Here is a 23732-nt window from a genome sequence, read left to right as displayed (position 1 = left end):
TTAATGCTGAAGTTCTCTGGAAATGAATTAAAAGTTTCTGAGGCCTTGGTTCAAGTCACACCAGCATTTGAAATTAGAGGTCATTAACTTCTGAATATAAAAAATTTGCATTTTATATGCCAGGTGCCTTCAATTTCTTCATGTAAAAAACTGGGACACAAGAGAGTTTAGTCTGAGTTTTAAAACCATCCATCGGTTTTAGATCAATGTGCAGAATGATACATATTGAGCCAAATATTTATTTTTTTGTGCATGTCAACAAAGCAGATGTTATATAACTATAAGGGGTTTTTTGTTTTTATTTTGCTTGATTTGTTTGTTTTGGTTTTTGTTTTCACTTCAGGAAAAACATTTGGATACATTTCAGGGGGGACAGGATGTAGCATTTGTAAAATTTGTAGCATTTAAAAATTGAGACAGTTATCTGAAACCAGAATACCTTTCATGGCCTAGCGACAGAAAAATCAGATTAAAGGCAAGTAAATCATGGCTTTTAAAGCAACTTTTCTGCTAAAAGCATTTTTTTTTAACTTCCTGTTGTATTTTCTCCTTAATGCTGTTTCTTTTGATTCATAAGGATCTGACTCTATTCAGATTGTCAATCTTGTTGGCTTTTATCTACTTAGAAGAGACTTAAGTAATTGGAAACTCCTGAGTGTTGGTGGGTTCAGTCTTTTGTATAATCTCTTTCTGCAGTCTTCAATTTCCATGCATTTCTGTTCCTGAAAGAATTTTATCCATACTACCTCAATTTAAATTTACATTAGGCCCAAACCTCCCATTCCTTTTTACTCAGTCCTTAACTTCATTCTCTGCTCTCCAGAGATCCATGTTCTCACTGCACACTTTACTTACACAAAGAAGCATCTCTGATCTTCTGAGCAGCGAGACACCCCCTTTAACTTTCAGTGTCCTGATAATGTTTAAGATAAACGTGAATATTTTAGGTATGGTTGTAGCTGTGGTGAAGGGGGAAGCACTGAGGTTGCTAAGGTCAGCTTCACACTGCAGCACTCCCCTCGTCAATCTTTTTTTTCTTTTTTTAAAACATTTATCAGGATGGCAGTTGGCACTGGCTGGGATCACATACTGCCTTCACCTTGAGAGCGATGGATTTCCCTTCAACGAGGACTTCTGGCCCACTTTCCTTAAAAAAATAAAACCAGTGGAGGGAAACCTTGAGGGCAGGATCCCCCCAAAGTGATGGAAACCCTGATAGAAGGATCCCCCGAAGCGAGGGAAACCCTGAGGGAAGGACGCCCCCAAACCGAGGGAAAACTCAAGGGAAGGATACCCCCAAAGCAGGGGAAACTCTGAGGGAAGAATCCCCCCCAAAGCGAGAGGAAGCTCTGAGGGAAGGAAGCCCCCAAGGGAAAACTCAAGGGAAGGATACCCCCGAAGTGAGGGAAACTCTGAAGAAAGGACCCCCGCAAAGTGAGGGAAACCCTGAGGGAAGGATCCCCTGAAGCGAGGGAAACTCTGAGGGAAGGACCCTCCTGAAGTCAAAGAAACTCTGAAGGAAGGGCCGCCCCGAAGCTAGGGAAACCTCAAGGGAAGGATTCCCCCGAGGCGAGGGAAACTCTGAGGAAAGGACCCCCCTGAAGCGCTCAGGCTCTGAGAGAGTGTAAGGAAAGCCTGGGCCTGAAGGATGGCGGACGCTCCCCCAGCCTCTCTGAATCCTTCAGGAACCTCTCGCTTCTCTTTATTAAACCCCGCGTCTTTCCCGCTTTTGTTCCCTCCGGAAGGCGGGTAGCGGCGAGCGGGGCGGAGGCGGTGAGGGGGAGGATCGGGGCGGGGCGACTTCCCGCCTATTATGGCCGTCCCTGCGCATGCGGGCTCCTCGCCTCGGCGCTGCGGGGGGGCGGCGGGAGCGGTGAGTGGTCCGGAGGATGCGTGATTCGGGGTTCGGGATGCGGGGTTCGGTTCGGCTAGGCTGTCCCCGCTGGCAGCCGCCTCTTGGGTGGCTTCACTGCTCTGAGAGCCTTCCGGGGTTTGGGAGGGGGGGGTGGCGGCGGTTCGCGGCCCTGGGCTGTGGCGTGGAGCCCGGTTCGTCCGCTTCCTCATGGTGTCCCCGCGGTCCCTGCCGGCTTCTCCCGCGGGGTGCGGGGTATGGCTGGGTTGGGGGTTCCTTGGTGTGTGCCCCGCAGCTTGGCCTTCCACCCCCTTGATGAGCAGCGGCGGGAAAGGAAATGGCAGCGTCGTAGCCTGGAGGGAAGGGGAGCAAAGCGTTCGTCCCTTGCTGCCACCGAAACGTTGTGTTTTTTTTATTCCATCCAGTGGATAGAGGGGTTTTTTTACAGGCAAAGATGGGGTTCTGGGGTTTGAGGTTGGGGGAAAATCGCGCTCCTGGGGATGGAGTTGCCGTGGGGTGGGTGTCAGGGGTTCGCGGTCTGTGAAACCCCCGGGGCTTGGGGGAACCCTCAGGGATGCGGAAAGAGAAGCTCAGAGCTGGGGTTAAATGTTCAGAACCTGTGATTTGGGGAAAGAAAACCGTAGCCTCCTTGGGGGGCTGAGCTGGTGAGTTTGTGGCACCTCCTTCTCCATGTCGTTAGACATGTGGTGTTCAAAAAGTCCACGGAGAACGCAGATGGGGAAAAAAAGTAGGAAAATAAAGTCTACAGAGATGTACATGGGCTGGTGGGTGTTCTTCTGGCAGGTGTTTCCCATTTGGTTACAACTCGATAAGTACATGGCAGCTGGGAATGTTACCCTGGAATCAAGTGTTACCTGTGGAAAGGGGACTTCCACTTCTTTCCTATTTTTATTGAGGTAGATGACTTATAGCATTTTCCTGTATGAGAAAATAAGTAATCTGTTGATTCAGGCCTGTTAATGGTTAATTCGTGCTTGTTCATGAAATGGTAAGAATGTTTAATAAAGATAATAAAGTCAGTGAAAAGTAGCTCTTTCCCTGTATAGCAGTTGTTCTCCATTGCATTCTTTTGGTAAAAATATTTTTGTCTTAAAAAGTTAGTTTTCTAAGCTGAACCTGAGGAATTATCTTGCATTTCAAAGCTGCTGAAGACTCACACGATGGTACTGTGTAAATTTCTGTTGTTATATATACATACCCAGGGATGCTGACCTTAAATATCCTTAAAACACCTGGTGAAGATTATAGATATCCTGTCATCATTTAATTCTGTTAGAACTGCTGTACTATTTATAGGTTGTTTTTTTTTTTGACTGAATCTTCAGAAGAAATGTGAGGTTTTTAGGATTCCTTTTCAGGATTTGTGAAAACCCTGCAAATAGATCAGAAGAGTTTGAATTGGGCATCCTGAGTGTGCCAGCTGCTTGCATTTAAACTCTTCAGGTAGCTCTTGTGTCAGGAGCCCACTGCAGGTGCTTTTGCATTCATTTATTAGCAATTGTTTAATTAAGGTGCAGAGGGGTGGTATCTTCAAATTCTTTTTATTGCACTTTCTTTTGTTGTGTTGCTATTGCCATGAGTGGTTTCTTGAGCATGTGGAAGGTGATTTTTGGGAGAGTGTTCTTAGGGAATTTTGAAGATGTGCTGTTTTGTTCTCATAATTTGAAAACTACAATAATCTTTTGTTTTCCTGTTTTGATAGGAACCACACAGCCAGTGGTTGCTTTTCCTGCTGGATTCATCATGATAACTCCAGCTTTTGAACTGACCCAGGATCCAGATTTTCTTACAATAATAATTAAAGTCCCTTATGCCAGAGCTTCAGAGTTTGACTTGTATTTTGAAGGGGAAGACTTCAAATTTTATGCTAAACCATACTTTCTGAGGCAAGTAGTGGAAGTATTAAAATGTGATAATGGTTAGAGGAAAATAATTTGAAGTACTTGGGGATTTAACTTTATAACTTCCATTAATATCAACAGCAGTCATGTAGTTAAGGCCTTTCTGCTGCTTTTGGGATGTGCCTTAAACTTTAATAGGTTGAGATGTTAAGTTGCAGAATTAAGCATTCAGTGAAGCTTTTTTTTTTTTGACTGCAGGTTGACTCTTCCTGGAAGAGTTGTGGAAGATGGCAGAGAAAAAGCATCTTATAATACAGACAAAGGTATTAATGTTATATGTGTCATTAAAACTACTACTCTGATAATCTACAGTTTTCTTTCCTGCAATTCTGTAGATCTTTATTCTTTAAACTGTATACTTTAGTGAAGTATACAATACTTCCAGTAAATCTTCTGTTGAATTCTAGATGGGTGGAAAGATTAAAAATAAAATAAAGCTTGTACTCTGTTGTTTTGTGTTCATACAATGTGAGTCAAGAGACCACAATTGGTTAAATATTCTTTCATACTCTGTCATTAAAGTCTTTGATTTGGGTGAAACTTGTGAAGTAAGGTTAAAAACACACAGGTGGATGTATAATAAAATCCTACCTGCATGTGTCCCAGTTCCTATGAACCTTTTCCACTCGAGAAAAAATGCATGTTTTTGTTTGTCTTGGCTATTTTAATGCAATAACTATATTCTGACTTTCCTTTAAGGAATTTTTACAATTCAGTTACCTAAGGAGATTCCTGGCCAGTATTTTGAGGGACTGGACATGCTGACATCTCTCCTAGCACCAAAGAAATCAAGATCAGCAAAACCTTTAGTAGAAGAGATAGGTATGACAAAAAATCCTGTTTATACTATACACAATGAAATAATTACAGAGCTACATAATGATAAATGTAGAAAAATACAGTATTTCTCTTATTGTCTAATGCAATGGGGGGTGCAATTGTCTAATTGCAATTGTCTAATGATGTGGGGGTGCATGAATCTGAGGTTATGGTTAAACTGAGAAATAATTGTGTTGCAGATGACCTACATGTCATCTTTATAGGCTTAGTTATGTTTACATCTTCCCAAAAATGTGCTAATCCTCTGTAGGTCTCTGTGCCCCTCTAGTGGTTGTATAGCACACATGCGTTTGGATTGTCAGCTTTCTCCAAGCTGGCTCAGCTGGACTTGTAGCTCAATTGGTAGAAGCTAATTAAAACCACAGGTTCTAGTGAATAACTGAGTGTTAACATCAGTATTTAGCAGACAGGAGTGTTTGATTTACCTGTGTTTCATTTCTTAATACTTAAATTCTTGATAACATCACTTTGCTCCTCTCGGGGTTCCCTTAGGATAAAATTCTGGTTTTGTGGAACAGTTGTTCTTAAAACTTAAAAACTTCAGTGTTCCTGGTCTTCATTTTTGAAAGCTGGAGAATTTGGAGCAGAGCTTGTGGATTGCTGATGTAATTTTCTACCTGCATGACCCAGTGTTGTGTAAGATCTTCAAAAAGATGTAGTAAAATGAGAAAGAGTTCCTGTGTCACCAGGGTTTGCCTTCTATTAAACCAGTTACACGTTCTGTGTAATAATCTTCTTTCTCTGACCATACAGCTGCCTCTGCTGAGGTGTCTGAAGAGGAGGAAGAAGAATTTGACTGGGAAATAGAGCAGACTCCTTACAAAGAAAGTGCAGAAAGTGCTCAGCCATTGCAGAACTGTTATGGATTTGGGAATCTGCGGTCAGGGGTTTTCCAGCGCCTGCAGGTGGGTGCAATTTTGTCCTTTTCCATCATAAAAGTTCTGGGTAATTTTATGGTGGCAAAGCTTCCTGGCTTATTCCATATTCAGGAGGGGATTGTTAGGCAACTGTTGTGGCAATCTGTGACTGGGAGGATTCTGCTTTTACGTGTAGTGGTACAGAGAGTTTGTGCCTCATACCTGCAGAAGTAGGAGGTGGTTGAGACTGAGTTAATTGCATAGCAGAGTCAACACTCTGATCTCTTTCTGCAAACATTTCAGTAGTCTCAGAGGAAAGGGATGAATGGGGTCCTTGGTAAAATTGGCCTCAACCAGCCTGAGAAGCCAGGTAAGAAGTAGGCAAGGTGAACAGTCTGGCAAGCTGCAGTTTATAGGCTGTTAACAGTCTCCTGCTAACACTTCTGCTTGATATTTGATATGGTCTTATATTCTGACTTCAAACATATTTAGCATCAATGTACAGTATCTTTCAGATTCTGTGAATTTTATTTTTAAAATAAATTAAAAAGAAGTTACAGAAAAAAACCCCCAAACAACCCCAACCAAAATAAAGCTGGCTATTCTGGAGGTCCTGTTATGTTGTTGCATTTTTTTTTTTCATTGGGAAATTCACGATAATTTTTGGTTTGTACATTTTGGACTTGATTTTCTCTCAAGAGAATAACTTTTGAAGTGTGCCCTCTTTAAGGTGTCTGTCCTCCTGGTGTCTGTGGGATTTACTAGGGTTATGCTGATGTACTGAGATGTGTGTTCATGGATTAATTGGTATGCTAGGAGCTCTAAAATGCAGTTACTTTGCTCTTGTGCTGTCAGCATTTCTTCAACTCTTTAACAGATTGAAGCTAATCTACAACCTGTAGCATGCTGGGTAGTACAATGTTCATAGTATCCAGAGCTTTTGTTAAAATAGTAAATGGTAATGTCATTCTTTTGGTAATGTTTTTACTCTAAGCAATTTTAAGTTGTAGCTGTTTAAAGCCACTTAGTAATGTAACTCTAGAACTCATTATTGCATGAATTACAGTATTTTCAGCAGAAGGATTGCTATTTATGGAGGAAGCATTTACATTTTGTTAGGATATATACACTGGTTTGTTAGCACAAGAAGAAAAGTACATTTCCTACCAGCATTAATGTACCACTACTTAATGGTGCTTAAAAGGGCACTGCAATTGCCCATTAATTAATGTATATCCACTTCAGAGTGTGTGTGAGGGTGACCTTAAAAGTTTCAAGAACATTATCTAGAGTTTCATCTCTTCTTTATTGTGGTTGTGTGCTTCTGTTAAACATTTCAAATTGTATCATAATGCGAAATAACCCACCTGTCTTATGATAAAATGGCCCTAATAAACTTGATAGTATCATGAATTCTAGGGAGCTTCAAATACCTGAATTTCCTTGCAATTCTGATGGTTTTTTTTGCATGGTGGAGCCTGAATTTAGAAGATTTCAAAGGGAGGTTGAAGAGCAGCTGGGGATTTCAGTGTAATACTGAGAAGCATCCTTCCTAAACTCTTAACAAAATAAATCTTGCATATCACACCTGTGACTTGGTCCTGTAATTTTTTTGTTCCATGTACAGGATGAACTCAGTGATGTTATTGACATCAGGGATCCAGACCAGATTCCTGTAGGTGAACGTAGGAGGAAACGCCTGGCAGCTGAGGCTGCCAAGTTTGACCCTGATCATTACCTGTGAGTACCAATTTACTTCACCTGGTCAAGTAAAAATAGTTTAAATATATTCATTTTTTTTCTTTTTGTAAGATTGGTTTTAAGATTTTGGAAACAAGGTTTCAGTTGTTTGTTTCTTTGTCCCAATCCAGCAGCCCTTAGAGTGGATTGTTAAATGCAACACTGAAACAAGACATTGCTCATCTATTTTGGGGTTATTCTGTTGTATAATTACTCCTTAAGTCTGTGTTCCAGCAGGTGCTCCTGTCCTTATTTCATGCTTCTCTTCAGCTGTGAGTAGCCAATCCCTAGCAGAATTTTAGGTATCAGAACTTTGTTTTCCATTTGTCAAACAAGGCTTACTGGACCATCCTGGTCTACAAGGAAGGAAATTTGGGTTTTGAAGTTACAAAGATTTGTTCTAAGCTGCTTTGGTTTTTGCCTCCTTCTCATGAAACTTGTTTTTCAGCAGAACGAGGGAAAGTTGCAAATTAAAACTTGGTGTTTCTTTGTGCTTCAGCCCATGTAATGAAGCTGAAAATGATTCTTTGTGCCTTTCCTCCCCAAAGCATATGCAGGTTTTGAGTGGGAGAGCTTCCCAGTAAAATCAAGTTTGCTGCCAGTGATGTTGTCTGAGAAGCCTTCTCTTGGGGTGTTTTCTATTAAATGCAACCAGAATAAATTAATGTGGTGTCTCAAGCTCACCAGTTACCTAGGCTTCTGGGTGGCTCAGGAAAGTTGGAGGAAGTGAGGAAGAGAAAATTATTTATGGTTTTACTGATGATTATTTTCTGGCCTTAAATCAAAGGATGTATTTCTGATGTGTTGAAAATAGCCTGGAGGCAAGTCAGGTGCATTAAAATATGTAGGCATTAAAATATACCCACAGACACTATAAACTGATATAAATAGCATAATTTTAAATTTTTTCCCCTAGAGCTGATTTTTTTGAAGATGAAGCTATTCAGCATGTTTTAAAGTACAAGCCATGGTGGGTTGATGCTCATAAAAAAATGACAGCCTTGCAGGGAGAAAGTCATCAAGAAGAGGACACTCCTAAATTTGGTGAGGACATACACACACACACACACACACACACACACCTGATGCTTGTATGGGTTTAAAAGAGGAAAAATTCCCTGTTAAAGGGGGCTTTAATTGAAGATTCAAAGGACCTGCTAGTGTCAGTGACTCATAGCATCTGAATTCAAATAAAACTGTCTGTGTAGTCATTGTAATAGCTAAAACTGTAAGTAGATAAATATATAAATAGGAAAATGGGTCCTTTGTTGGTGCTTATCTCCTTTTGTTCTTCACATTCTGAGTAGCTGGTTCTCCCTTTCTTACTTGTATTTTCAATGGAAAAATTAGTCAGAACTGGTTTGTTTTATCCACTCCCAAATGCAGTGCAGACACTTGGCAGCAAGTTTTCCAAGAATCAGCTGTGGAAGACTGTACTGGCATCAGCCCTTACCTCTGTCTGAGCACATATTCTGGGGGATGTTTTATTTTATTTACACAGTATTATAGAAGTTTGTGGCATTTATTACTCTCCTGATATTTTATGGGTCTTGGAGATGCTTTTCAAAGGAAAATATTTGTCCTTTGGGAACCTAACAGCAATGTTTTTAGGTTTAGTAGCTGACCTTGTAGCAGGAGTGTTAACAGGTTACTGAGGTTACCATCCTGTACACAGTAATTGCAGAGAGTATTATGTGTTTTCTTCTGTCCTTTGTTCATTTCCTGTGTAGTATGAAAAACTGATATTACTGAAGTAGATAATGATAATCCCATCACCAGGGGTTCTTAACAAATATTAGTGCATTAATAATACCTGCACTTTCACATCTTCTACAGGACAACAGCAATGCAATTTGGATAAATGTTGTGTATTTTTTACTGTGAATGTAATCTGATCTTCATTCTTGGTCTTGTCTCAGTCTCTGAAGCCAGGAATTTTTAATTATATCCCTCATAAGGTTTTGATTTAAAAAGCATTGGAGAAAGTTACAAGAGGCTGGAAAACAGAATAATGAAGGCTCTTAGGCTCTTTTGTTTGTTTTTATCCATTCACTCTTTAGTAAATGAAACACTGGTAATGTCTGCCTGTGCTTAGAAGTGTAATGAAAACAAAGAAATACTATATTATTTTCTTGATAAAGAATATTTTTGTCATATGGAGATTCTGAAGAAGAATGTGTGTTGCTAGGTTTCAGGGGCAGTAAAACCAGACAAAATACTAAAGGCCTGACAAGCCTGTAAACAAAAGTTGTGCAGAAAATGGTGCTACATAAAGTTGTCTTGAAGCCATTTGGTATAACAGATATATATTTGAGAAGGATGATCAATAAAATTTAGTCTGATCTTCATATGGCTGAGTGAAGAGGCTCATGTAGTTTTGTGGATCTTGAGAAAATTTAAGTCATGTAAGAGGCTCTGGGGTGTTTGGGTTATGTTAAGGACAATTGCTCACCCTTTATTTTAGAAGAACCTCAGTTTTGGTAATTTCCTTTCTGATGTTTGAATGGCAACAGCTGCTGGGGTGGGCAAGCAGCTAAATGGGGATCTGAAACCATCAGAAGTTCCTAAACCTGAGTGAATTGTGGTTAAAAAAACCACCATGAGAGGGAGTGCAGGTTCCACTTGAGGGTCTCTTGAGTGGAAACACAAAAGGTCAGGAGGTGGGTCCAGGCTGTCCAACCTGGAATTTGATGATCAGCAGGATGAATTCTCTGTGGCTTTGTATTGCTTCCATGCCTTATCCAATCAAAGGGATGTTCTGGCTCAGAGGGGTTTCAGATGAAGGAATTCTTCCAAGTGGAATGCAGTTTGGCTGCATGTGTAATAGATTATTGTGTATTCTGGGAGGGATGCTCAGTAAATGGAGGTGACATAGAAAAGGCATGTAAAAGAAAAAAGGACTGTGCTAAGTGAAGGGACTTGTGTGCTACTTGAAAAATGTTATTTCCAGTAGAACTGAGGAGAAGCCTGGGTTTGTTAAGCTGAGGTGTGCTGCACTACTAGGAGGAGAAGAGGCTGCCACTGGTAGTAGAGTGCTTGTAAGAAGCCTCTGAACACTGGTGCTTAGCTGTAAAAAGACAAAGGGTACTCCAGAAAAAGGCAAAGATGTCCAGCTTGTTGGCTACCAGGCAGCTGAGATAATTGTAAGGCTGAAGAACCAGAAGTACCAGAGCAGGTTTCAGCATTGTGTTTGTAGGAAAACACCCACAGAAATCCAGAGGGGTTCAGAGTTGCCAGTGTGTACATGCAGTGCATTGCAGGGATGGAATTGGTGAGTGACTTGTGATGAGTAGCACACTTCTTTTTAAAGAAACTGTTGAAGAAGTATTAACCACCTATTAAATTGAATGTGCCAGCTTTAAATTCATCACCAGTTATGCTTTTGCTTTTTATAGTTGTCTTCTCTGAAGAAGAGAGGGAGCAGCTAAGGAAGTTCACAAATAAATCTTATCTTTTGGATAAAAGAAGCTGTCATCATGTGTATCTTGGTTTAATTGATATCCTTCTGGCATATTGCTATGAAATCTGTGTCAATGAAGGAGAGAAGAATGTAAGTAAAAAAGAGATTAATAAATTTATTATGGTTCAGGACACGAGTGCTGGACCCTGTAGTGTCATTCATGAATCTTAGCTATCAAAGTGGACTTAAATTATTACCTAAAAGCATATAATTGAGTAGGTTAAAATGAAACACTTTGCATTTCTAGATTGAGTTGTTGGGATATATTTAGGGATTAATAGAATTTCTAAATACTTCTGTCCTTCTGGAGCAGCATTTTAGCTATAGGAGATACAGGAGACTCCAGACAACTGTTTCTGATTTGTGGTGTGATGTGCCTTGATACCAATCCAGATTCTGAAAAAGCATGGAAAATCATTGTTTGTAGGACAGAAACTGTGTTTAATGTTTTAGATAGACCACCATTTGACATGTCTAAAATCCTGAAATTTTTTCTTTTTTTTTTCTTTTTTAAGCTTATGCACCGAGTTTGGAAATTCTTTCCTGAGGCATTCTAGAGACTAGACTGAGGCATTTGTTTTTTTTTTTAATTGGCACACATTTAAAGTATAAAATCACCCTAATGCAGAGCTTTTATTTTTCTGGTATTTAAATGCTGGAGTGAAGTAGGAAGGCATGTTTCCATTTCCAGGATCCTGGTGTTTGCCCATCACTTACACAAGCAGCAGTCAGCTTTATTTTCTTCTGTATCCTGGGTTTCTTACAGGATGGAGACAATTAAGCAAAAGTTTAGAATTAAGCAGAAGTTTAGAATGGATTCCATGCTGTTCTGTGGAAGGTTTGCCTTTTTAAAATGGACTTGCTTCCCAGATACAACTTTGTGCCTACCATTTGCTGATGAGATGTTTTCATAATGCTTTTAAGCAAAATATGGGGACATATAATCAAAACCATGCTAACTTAATCAAACTCAATTGTGGGACATGGATTTTTTGAATGGCAGGCAAAAATGTTGAGACCTGCTTATTCAACAGAATAATCTGGAATGGTTGTTGTATTGTGTGTTAGTGTTGCACAGAATTGCAATTATGGGAGGAAAACAATAGTACAAATGTTTATCAGGCTTTTCTAGACCCAGGATTATAAATCAAGGCTTCCTGGCTTTTTGCCCTAATCATTCCACTAGACCACACTACCCCAGAAATACTGTGAGTCTCTCACATTTTAAGAAATAATGACATTTTACATCTACTGCTGGCTTTAGGACCTTCTCTGAAAGCCAAAGGTCTTGAGGTGTTTTCATAATACAAGGCATCTTAGCTTGAGCTTTGAGTCTGAAAAGGGACAGATTTCCATAAAAATGCTGTTTTCCTATAGTTGTTGTATTTTAAAGGCTTTGTACACAGGCTGGGTATTCCCAATACATAAACCAATTCATTTATTTAGCATCTGCTTTGCAATATAATTTTTAATGCTGTCCAGTGGCCATTTCCATGCACATAATACAATTACTGCTTCAGCTTCACAAAGGTTCTTCAATTGCTGCCAGAATGTTATCTCAAATAGTTTGCCAGCAGTCTTGAATGTTGAATGAGATAATATTTCTTTTTATGGGCTCCTCTTAAAATCAGGTTGAATCATCATGGAACATCAGGAAACTGAGTGCAACATTGTGCTGGCTGGAGGTAAGTGAAAACTCAAGTTTTGCATTATGTGTCTGCTGTTTTATTTGGGTTTTGCTATTGTGTGTTGCTTTTATGCAAAGCTTACTCTTGCAATATTGAATTCAAGTTTTGTCATCTGTATAGTAGAAAGTAGAAGAAATTGACAGTGAATTCTGGCCTCCCAGCTACTCACAGCATCAAGAGGCTGGAATAGGACTTCTTGTCTGTCTGTCTGGGTGCTGGGACACCTTAATTAATCCAGGAAAGCATGGGCATTAGGGAATAGCTGTTGATCTTCACAATATCCCCAGCTCCAGAGCTTGATTCACAAGTCCTGACCTTGACTTGGGAAGCAGCTGTAATTATTCTTCACCTATGTCCACAGGATGTGTGTGCTTAGGGAAGAAAACAGAGCCTTCCAGCTCCTTCATCAGAAGTTTATCTTCCTGTTTAATTGGCTAAAACACACTAAAGGGCATAAAAAATGTCTTTTAAGTCCTGCCTCAGATACATTTTTAACTTTTGAAGATGGCAGGCTTTAATAATGCAATTTATTGTTAACTTCTGGAGGTTTTGACAGCTGAGCCTTTCTGCTTCCTAGTTCATCACCCAGAACTTGGAGCTTGCTCTTTTCTTGGCTGCAAATCAGGTGGTTTCTGGCTTCCCCTTCACTTTGCTGTGTGATTTAAGAGTACATTGGAGAGTGGAACTGGGAAGTCCAGAGCTAAATGCAGACCCAGTGATAGGAAAAGCTCTTGAGAATCAATCAAAAACTTTAGGTTTGTTTCTTAGTTGTTTTTTTTCCTTATCATGGAGAAGCTGCATTCCATATTCTTGTAGGAAAAAGACCTCAGTTTTGCAGTTGTAAAACTACTGTCCCATTAGGCTTTAATGACTGTGTGGGTTGTTTTTTTGTTTTTTTAGACAAGAGCTGAATACTTTTTTTTCAAGTTTCTTGCAGAGTTGGTCAGTGGACTGTGTTGCTTTTTCTGCCCCCTTCTTTCCAGTGTCACTGCCACATCCCTGTGGGTTTATTTGCTTCTGTCCCTTTGAAACCAACACAGACTGAAGGAAACAAACTGAATTCTCTTCTTTGCACTTTCAGATTGTTCACTGGCAGCACCCAGTCCTGTGCAATTGTTGTTGCAGAGCTTGGAAGTGGAGGGGACTTCACTGAGGCTGCAATCCATTATTTCTCATGATGGCAGCAAGCTAGGAAGGACTGTCCCACCCTCATTCCTCAGACTGCTGAGCCAAGTCTCAGTTAGCAGGACAGGATTTTTGGGTCCAGCCCTTCAAACATTTCTAGGAGTGGCAAATGTGTTCAGTAATAACTTGTTCTGTGACAACTGGTTTTGTTAGATCTGTTTCCAGTTGAATGTTCTGCAGTAGCAAGTCACTGAGGAGTGCAGTTCAAATGCAGTGCTTGCCCTTACTCTATTTTTTTTTTTTCAGATCTATAGCCTAACACAGTGATGGAGTTTTCTGCATGTGCTTATCCTTTAATGTAGCAGTTCTTGGCACAGCCTGTGCCAACAGTATATTTCACACCCAGAAAATTGAGTCTCCTGGCACCAAGCTGTTAATAACTCTGCTACACAAACCATGTAGGGGTGGGTGTTTTCATCAGTCTGTAAACAAAATTGCCTCAGCTATGGTGTGTTTGAACTGACTGCCATTTTGCTGTGCCTGACTTCTACACACCTTAGACTTAAATACTAAAGCCAAAACATCAATAATTTAAATGCTTACTGGTGATCCATTACAATGAAGAATAGGTTGAGGTAGTCATATAATGTAAAGAAGTGCTGGCTGTCAGCAAAGTGTGTTTATTAATTTCAATAAATCAAGATTTCAAGATGAAATAGGTATTTTTATTTGAGTTTATAAATGGAATGTAGGGTCTTGAAAAGTGGAAGCTGGAAAGAACATCACTTTCAAGAAAGTCTTTAATAACTCATTAATGCCTCTGACCTGAGTAAATTAGAGGTCTTCCTCACTTGTAATGGAGTACAATGAACTGCTTTCCTTAGGCAGATACATTTATCCCAGTCTTGAATATCTATAATTTTCATGAAAGGCAGAGTCATGTATCATTTTAAAGGATCTTATATGTACACATGTATTTCATTAATATCATGTGGCTTTAATTTTTCTTTATTCTTTAAAGGCTTTTTATAGTTTTCCCTTAATATCTATAATAATTCAGGACAGATGTAATTTATTGCTTTAATTTAAAGAATGGCAAAGTCTTGATTAGATATTTTATTCTTATTCTCTACGTTCTTTTTATATTCAAAACCACTAAAACACGTAGGGCTTCTGCTATCCTGCCATGCAAGCTAAATGTGCAGTGTCTTGTTACTGTGTAACATCTTGATTTCCATATCTGTTAAAACACTCATTTTTAGATGGATAAGAGATAAAAATGTGGGGGGTTGTTTCTGTGCTGCTGTGACTTTTTTCCTTGAGGTAAAACAAACAGATGAACAAAACCTTATTCTTTGTTTTTGACAAGCACACAGATTAATTTCTATTTTTAATTGTTACATACAGAGTTTCAGTAACATTCATGATGTCCTCATCTCTTTTGGAAGAAGAGTGCTGTGCTATCCACTCCACAGACATTTTGGGTTAGTGACACGTGCCCTCAATGATACAGTCATGATACTACAACTGGGTAAGTTTTGAGGGGATTGGAAGTGATGCCTCTTTATAGCTTATTTAATAACTTGTGAATATTTTGGACAGATCCTCCCAAACTTGACAGATACCAACATGACTGCACATCTTGTGGTTTTCTGAAAACGGGGCCAGGGAGACAACAAAATCAGTGTCCCTGCCAGGAAAAAAAAGCCCCTGAAGCAACTCATTTATTAGCCAGTGGGTAACACAGTTGTGGTGTAAACTGAGGTGTCTTATTCACTCCAGAAAATCCACACAAAAGGAATGTTATGATTGTCTTATTCTTAGAAAATGCTTTTATCAGATCTTCTATCTTGATAAATCAGAATAGTCCAGCTGTGATTTCTAAAGCTTTAGGGAAACAGAAAAAAATTATAGTTGGTTATAATTGTTTACATGTTGCTGATTTTAAAAGTATTTTTTCTGTACTACATTTATCCATAAAGAGATTTTTTGTTTGAAAAGACCACATTAATGAAGCTTTGGTTGTGGTAGGTTAGATGCTGTAGTTGATTCAGAGCCTGTTCTAAGAGTGTCTCAGTTTTTATTTCAAAGTTTGCACTGTCACAAGCATTGCAGCAGCCCTGTTGTTTTCTGTTGTGTTCTTTACCTGAAGCCCTGCTGAAAAAGATGGGAGGGATTTCTGAGAACTTCCAGGATTTGTCTCCACTCCAAGGGAAGATTTGCCTCCTCTTCAGCTGTTGCATCTGTTCTAAGTTCTGCTCATCATGGCTTTGCAGTTTCAAGCTGAATTAAGCCTCCCTGCCAAAGTGTAGGTTGTAAGATGAGTGTGTTAAGCTGAGGTCCTGAGATGCTGTTTTTATGAGCAATAATTCTTGAAATACTTCAGCAAAACTGCTCAGAAGTCAGTCAAAAGGGTAGTTATCTAGGATATCTGCTGTATTTATATGTTCTTTGGGCAGGATTGAAAAAGGGAGGGAAATGCAGTGGTACATCCAGCTACACTGCCTTTTCCAAGAAAATGTACGTGCTGCACTTGACAGTTTACCCACAAAAATTTATCAGGTGTGGTTTTTTTATGTGAAAAAAACATAAAGCTGTCATCTACCAACTGTCATAGCCATGAACTCCAGAAGAATCCAGTGATCTGCAGGCATATGCTCTGTCTTGTATGATTTCTGCCTTTTCTGCTCAGCTTCTCTGTTTTTCCTCTGTAGTTGCAACTCATCCTCTCCCCATCAGCAGTGTAATGGGTTTTAATGGCAGGAAAAGAAAAACATCTTTGTCTCAGAAAAACAATGGCTGAGTACTTAAATTTGATGTCCCATCTCCCAGTATATCCCAATTACAAGTTAGTTGTTACCCTCTTTTACTTAAAACATGAACCTTCACACCAAAAAATAGAGGGTATTAGAGTCTGTCTTAAGTCATATACTTTGAAGATTTGCATCTTAAGTTTTGATAGGTTAGAAGAACAAGAAATTAGTTTCCATTACAGAAGCTGGAATATTTTTATTTGTACTTGTTAGGATAACTTTTTTTTTTTTGAACAATCAGGAAATAGTACCTGTTCATAAAAAAAAATAAAAATATTTGAGTATAATGCAGAGCTGTAGCCTTACACAGAAGCTATGCAAAAACTGTCTTGAAAATAAATAATTCATATTTTCCTGAGATTATAATTGAAATTTCTTGTACCTGTTCTTAAAACATTTATTGCTGGTTATTTGAAGCAGGTGATTTTTCTCCTTCACCCTTGAACTTAAAAGTTCTTGCCTCGTTAAGTGATGTGAAGAAAATGAAATTGTTTGTCCTTGGCACGACTTCATCTTCTGTGCCACAGCTTTCTTAGCTCCAGTATGCAATGAATTTTTAAAAGTGACAATCCTAGGGCTACAAAAAAAGTGAGTTTTCCTGACCAAAGTGCTAGAAAGGCTCCTAGGCTGCTGGTCTTTTGCTGTGCTCTGTGTGTAGGGTCCTTGAGATCACTAACTCTGGATAGCTTTGCAACTTCTCTAGTTAGGTCCCCAATTAAACTACTATAACCTATAACTAATTTATGAAGAAAAAGACTACTTTTTATTGAGAGTGAGTGTTACAGTCACTAATTTACATTGTTACTTGGCAGATGAGTAACAGTAGTGGATGTTCTAAGTGGTTTGGGCTGGCAGCTTGACAGCTAGAACCTTAAAAAATTAGCAACATTTTAATTCCACACAATTTCTCTTTAAAAGAGCACACTTCTTTTTAGTCAAAATAGTGCAATTTGACAAGTTTGGCTTGACAAGCATTGATAGTGAGATAATCTAGAAATTCATCATTTATATTTGGGATTTTATTATTGCTTTCTTCCCAAGCAGTGGGGTTTTTTCACATCTGTTTGCTATGGCTTTTTATTTTCTAGGCTATTTCTCCTTATTGCTACTTTGCACATCCTTTAACTTTTGCTCTCTCTCTCTTTTTGAACACGAAATTACTTGAAAACAAACAAACAAATTTTGCACTTGAACAGCAGGGGGAGTTCTGATCCAGTTTCTCTTTTTTTTTTTTTAATCTGTAAAATGTAATTTCATCCATGTTCAGGTTTCATTGCCTAGGAGGAGCCAGCCTCTTGGGAGAGGGTTATTAGATTCCATTTGCAGTAGTGGCTGTTTTCATTTGAATGTTGCTTTTTTGTTTGAGTTTTTTTTTTTTTTTGGTGGTGGTTTTTTTTTTTCCCCCTGTTAAACAGTGAAAATAATTCTATTTTTTAGTGCTCCAGACCTTAACCCTTTAGCAACTTTCAAAAAACTAAGGGTGGAGATTCCAGCCAACTGGAGGTTACATTAATCAATTCTTCATAAACAGGGGTTGCATATGAAGAAAACTAAACATGACTCCAGAAAGATTCCTGGTTGTGGAGTGAGAAAACATTCCAGTTTTTAATTTTTTACTCCATTTATCAACCACATGTCAAATGGCACCTTCTTCAGCCTGAAGGGAAGTTTTCTGGGGCTCAGTTTATGAAATGATTGTGTGACTGACAGAAGCAGAAAGGTTCTGCCTACTTTAAGGAACTGTTTAGATGGTGTTAGGGGTGTTTAGGGGTGTTAGGGGATGGTGTTGTCCACAATTCCTGTGGCTCATGCATCTTCACAGCCTTCCTATTTTCCAGCACATTTGTGTAGGCAAACAGGGAAATATTTTCTCTTCTTCATATAAAAGTATAACTATTTCTTATTTATGAGTTGCTTTTCTGCTTGCCATTTTTAATTCTTTTTCCTTTTTTTTTTTAATATGGTGCACTGACTGTGCTAAGGTTTGGGCCAGCAGAGCTCAGGGAAGGGGAAAAGCTGGAGGAGGGAGCTTCAGCTGCAGAAGATTATGCATGACTATGCCTTGAAACTTTAGTTTTGCAGAGTTTCCTACTGAAATCAGAGGCTCCACGTCCACATAGATGTGGGTACTGAAGGGCATAGTCACATTACTGCTGTTCTCAGACTGTGAATCAACTCAAAATTCAAGATGGTTGTAGATGGTGTGGTTGCTAAAGCCTCAAAGGTGAGAAGATGATCAAGATTTTCTGCTATGATTTGTAGTGAATTACAAAAATAAAAATCTTTTTCCAGGAAAAGCTGCAGTTTTGAAGTGTCTGCTGGACATTCACAAGATTTTTAGGGAGAATGACCCTGCTTACATCCTTAATGATCTCTTCATTACAGACTATTGCATCTGGATTCAAAAAAGCAAGTAAGTTCTTCAGTAGTTACTGATGTGGGAAATGTTTTTGACATAGTTCATCTGTGATCAAGTATCAGGAAAATCAAAAGAAATGCTCTCTTCTCTAAATGGAAATGTGATCAATCTTTTGCATTTAGGTATCTTGGCTGTCCTGCTGTTCTTACTACTTAAGCAAAGAGATTCAAGGCATTTTTTTAGTGTTGTGACATCACTGGAGAAGGAAGAATTGCATTTTAAATAAAAATGTGAATTGCCATTAATATATTAATGATTTTGGAACAAACAGCTTCTGAGCAACTAATTCTATTGCAGTCTTAGGAGCTAAAATGCTGATATAGTACCAAGGTAACATGAGGAAAAAGGTTGGAAACAACAACTAGTTCAGCATTGGATTTATAACTTCCAGCAGAATTGGCAAATTTCAATTCTGGTCTGATGGCATTAGAAACCATTTAATCTGTATGTAAGAGCTGATTTATGGGCAGCAGCAGTTGTACCAGTTCATGATTAACACCAGAATAAGTGTCAGGAATCTCTGTACTCTTGCCCCTGCAGTTGCTTGCCAGCTCACTCTCCCTGGCAATATGCTTTGGCTTTCACTTCACTTTGCTTTAAAAACCAAAGTATTGGTAGGAAGACAGTGAGAAATGGAGTAAATGTACCAGGAAAGCTGCATGTTCAAATCTTACTAAGTGTTTTATTATCAGATTTATTTTTCATGCAGATTCTGCTTTTCCTACCTCCCTTATATGCCCTCACAGCCTCCTCTGAAGGCCCATGCATGTAGGAGCTGCAAGTAGCATTGCTCTGGAAAGGGAAGGCATTGCTAACACAAACACAAAACCTGCCATTGTTGTATTAATGGAACATCATATAGACTCATAAAACAGTGATTAAAAATAGTCACTGCATTCCAGCTCACAATTTAATGAGAGATACGGGGAGAAAAAACTGAAGTGCACAAGACACAAGAAGCAGTGAGGAGCTATAGAGGGAACTTTGTAATAACCATGACCAGAAAGGGAAATATGAAAGAGAACTGAGCCTGCTTCCTCATTAGATAGGACTTTACCAGAACATCTTTAAAAGGCCTGAAGTTAACAGCTGCTTGTTACATGCTGTAGATATTCTTGATCCTTATTCTTCTCTGCATCTTTTCAATGACTATGATCCTGTAGGTGACAATGCACAAAATATTCTAAAGCAGCTCCAGGTGTTTCCAAGCATTTTGTTTCATCAATCCTGATCTGTTACAGGATCAGGCAGTTTGTTTCACACTGTCATTTTTGAGGAGGCCTTTTTTTTTCTTTGGCCATAAATTAGAAGTGTGGGGAAAATTCATGTTCAGGTTGAAGATGATTTGAAATGAGTCATAAGACAGTAATATCACTGCTGCCCATACTGATGAATAGAATGGCTAGCAAGTTAGTCATAAAACTCAAGGCTTTCTTCAAATACAGCAGAGGAAAATGTATGGTAGGTATAAATGACTGATACATTAACACATTTACTCCCAGACACATCCATTATGTACCAGTTAAGCAGAACTGACAGCTTCTGGGAAGAGGGCAATTAAGCTATCTTATTGTCATAATGACATGGCACAATAGTTGTCTGTCATTGGGAGAAGAGAGAGAGAAAAACTGCAGAAACTGCTCCTATTTTGGGGCTGTGAATCAGGAAAGGATTTAAGCATGGGTTTAAGTTCTGTTCTGTTCAGCAGTGAGGCATGTGCTTGAAGTTAAGTGTGTGCAAAGTAAACAGGAACACTGTTCCCTTCAACATCAGGGAAAAAACAAAGTTCACATGTCATGCAGAAAATACCTTGACAGATTTAGGAATGGATGACAACTTCTCTGTTAAGGACAGGGGTTTCCAAATCCCCAAGGTGAGTAAGGCATCTGGAGAAGAGGCTGGGTGGTACATCTCCTATTCTGGGAGAAGGTAAATTGCCTTTGTGGTGAAAGAGCTTTGGGAGGGGAAGGTATTTACAGGTATTGTTGTGGTGGTCTTTCAGTGAAGTTATTTGTGAGTCTCATCAGTCTGGATAATTCCTCTGTTTTGTTTCAGAGCTGTTCTTTTCTCCATCCAAGCTTCATTATTTTCTTTGGCTCCACTTTCTTCTCTTTAATAGCTGTAGTGCCAGGGCACTCAAAATCTGTGTAGTTTTTTTTTGTTTTTTTTTTTTTTTTCCTCTTTTACCCTGGTATGTAACCAAGTCCTAGTGGAGGTTGGGGCCTCTAAGTCTGAACAGTTACAGTAGGTTCTTCTAAGTTGAGAATCTGGGAACTTTAAAAATAACTAGAAGCAAGATTTTTAGCTCTTCTGTACTTGGAGAGAAAAGTCTGAGCACTAAGTTTAGAAAAAAAAAGTTTGGCACAGGCAAAAACGTAATGGATGGATCCATGGGTAGTCAGCATGTAGTCTTACTCCAGATAAAGCCTTGAGGAGAGGAATACCACTGATGGGTACTGGCTTTTAAATATTCAATAAACCCTTGTAGCCAACAGTGTGTCAATAGCTGATTATGAATTTGTTTTGAGATCATAATTTGGCTGTGGCTAAATGAGATGAGTAAGTGTATGTGTCACTGGGCTTGCAAAAGATGATTTATTTTAAGCACAATGTATCTGGAATTGGAAATGATTAAGCTGCTGGATAAAACAGGTGCAGGTGGCTAATGGTCAGTTGGGTATGGTGAGTAGAAGCTAGTTCTGCAGTTCCAAGGATTTTTTTTGTTGTCAAAAAAATTATTTCATTCAAGTACCTGTTACTAAGTGAAGATTCCTAGAAGTCTTAGCCAATCCAAAATATTAGCAAGCTAAAATTTCATCTTCCTGTCTGCAATCTTAAAGCTAGTTTTACCTGCTTTCCAGGTTTCTAGTGTCTCTCCTTGACCTGCTTATGAAGTTACTGTTGATAATTTTATCTCTTGTATCAAGTGGGATGGAAAATCCTTTTAAGTGTTCAATGGGTTTTAAAGAAAGGGTGTTACTCAGCAGAAGTTCTCAGAAAAGAGAGAAAAGTAAATGTTAACCTGTGTGACAAAAGCTAGACAAAGACCTGTGAAGACAGCTTGTAGTAGATCTCAGCAGGTGGTGTCAACATTTATGTTGAAAAGCCAGATGCAGCCAGATGGAAAATTGCATCTTTAACCCCTGAGGTCATAATGACATGTCATCACTTCATTTGATCCCCCTGCTAAGTGAGCTTATCATCCACCCTGCTGTCACTTCTGTTATTGCTTTCATTTCCATAAACAAATTAAATTTAATTTGTCTGGTTTGCATGCTTTTTTTTTTTTCTTTTCTTTAGGTCAGAGCTTTTACAAACCACTATGATACATATGTCAGCCTCTCCAAGGTGAACTTCTGACCAAATTTGTTTTATGTCTGAGCTTTTCTCTGTCTCTGATGCCTTATCTGAGCAGAAGGAGGTGAAGGAGAGGAGAAGGAGCTTTGGGGAAATCGTTGGTTGTCTGATGGCTGCAGTATGGGCTTGATGAGACCAGAGGGGAATATATGTGTAGGTTTGTTGCAAGAGAACTTATTCCCTTCTGCTGGAGGGGAAGCAATGTGTCTGACCCCACTGGAGTTGTGTCCTTTGTAGGTGTCAGAGTAGTTTACCCACTGACTTGCAGTGCTGAGGTTCCTTTGTGTAGCCTGATGTCTTTCTCCAGTGCTTTGTGTTCCCCTTTGTGGCAGTCTTTATTCTCCATTCTTTATTCACATTGTGCTTTCTTGTCCACTGTTGTACTTCTCTGCCTCCTGGTAGCTCAGCAGTAAGATGCCTGCTGGCCAGAACATGAGAGGTTTTAGGTGGAAAGCTGTGACTTCTAGGAGACACTTTGTGTCCAGGCAGTTAAGTGCATCCCTTCATCCCTAACAGGACAATTAAGTCCATGCCAATTTAAAATAGCATTACCTACCATTTAAATAGATGTTTAGTTTTAGCCATCTACTGCTTTACTATTAGTAAATGAATGTTTTCTGTGTTCCTGAATTGGAGGTAAAATCTAAGTGTTCCTGGCAGTTCTCCAGAGGTTGGTGCACTTACTTACATACAGTTGGATAGCTGCATACTTCCCAAACTTTTATGGGTATGAGGAATGCAAAATAAGGCTTTGGATTCCCTGTAATTTATATTCTATTTTTGTTATCACCATTTTTCTACTTTTTAACTTAGGGTCTCACATTTATTTATGATCTGTTCTATTGCAAAAGCTTACGAACCCATTATTTGTGTTATGTGTTGTAGTAGCTTCAACTTGGGCACCAGAGGAAATGTGTATGTGAGAGGTGAGCTGTGGAACTCTTTATCTGCAGCTGATTTGTTACCCCAGTGTCTGGGCTGCTTTAATCTGATCACACCTCCACCAATAAGCATGGGAGCTCCTCAATCTGAGACAACATAACCTTGTTAATTTTTGTGACTGCAGGTTTCACATGCCACTTCAAGCATGGAGTATTTGCTTTCTAGTAAAAACCCAAATTCCTGGTGGCATTTTTATAGTCCCTGTCTAGAAGCTGCTATCTTTATTGCAACTAACTAAATCCAGGCTAACTCAGATATTCCTGGCCATGTGATATTTGCTTCTGTAGATTTGCAGTGAGACATACCCTGAAAGATAGGCTGGCTTCATAGGTCTGTTTTCCTTTTCATCCCTTTATAATAGAAATCTAGTCCTTCTTACAACATAATTACCTAGTCTGAAGCCAGCAGGGAGTTGCTGCTTTATGTGTAGGGTGTGAACTTCTCTAAATAAATGTAGGATTAATTACATTCACAGCATGTCATTGAGGTGATGTGATTGACTGTGATTGTTTGCCCCCCCTCTTCTTTTCCACAGGTTTTCTGAATTACTGTTCTAATCAGTGTAGTGTAATGTGGGCCTGATGTTGCAAAGGCATTAAGGAGCCCAAGTCTTCCAGAAAAAAGAGTAAGGCCCATAAGGTTTAGGGTTTTTACTGCCTGCATCCCATCAGATTGTAAAGTGCACAAGGAAGTAAGAAAATCAGCCTTTAGCAGCAC

The 23732-nt window shown here is 39.2% G+C and overlaps 1 protein-coding gene across 3 annotated transcripts in view; it reads left to right on the top strand.

Moving 5' to 3' along the window:
• Positions 1-1796: 1796 nt before the first annotated feature.
• Positions 1797-23732, top strand: part of SHQ1 (SHQ1, H/ACA ribonucleoprotein assembly factor) — a 38036-nt gene continuing 16100 nt past the window's right edge. The window contains exons 1-11 of one of the 3 annotated variants that reach the window (XM_071756324.1): positions 1797-1873; positions 3576-3759; positions 3973-4037; positions 4474-4596; positions 5368-5519; positions 7099-7211; positions 8128-8255; positions 10607-10761; positions 12303-12356; positions 14892-15015; positions 18590-18710. In XM_071756324.1, coding sequence (XP_071612425.1) covers positions 3617-3759; positions 3973-4037; positions 4474-4596; positions 5368-5519; positions 7099-7211; positions 8128-8255; positions 10607-10761; positions 12303-12356; positions 14892-15015; positions 18590-18710 — 1178 coding nt within the window. In that variant the 5' untranslated portion in view covers positions 1797-1873; positions 3576-3616. Of the gene's footprint in view, positions 1874-2654; positions 2770-3575; positions 3760-3967; positions 4038-4473; positions 4597-5367; positions 5520-7098; positions 7212-8127; positions 8256-10606; positions 10762-12302; positions 12357-14891; positions 15016-18589; positions 18711-23732 lie in introns of those variants that run through there. The other 2 variants (XM_071756323.1, XM_071756325.1) reach the window with 2 other exon arrangements.

The sequence above is a fragment of the Heliangelus exortis genome, chromosome 12 (genome assembly GCF_036169615.1).
Source record: "Heliangelus exortis chromosome 12, bHelExo1.hap1, whole genome shotgun sequence".
NCBI lineage: Eukaryota > Metazoa > Chordata > Aves > Apodiformes > Trochilidae > Heliangelus > Heliangelus exortis.
This window is presented reverse-complemented; position numbering and strand designations above follow the sequence as displayed.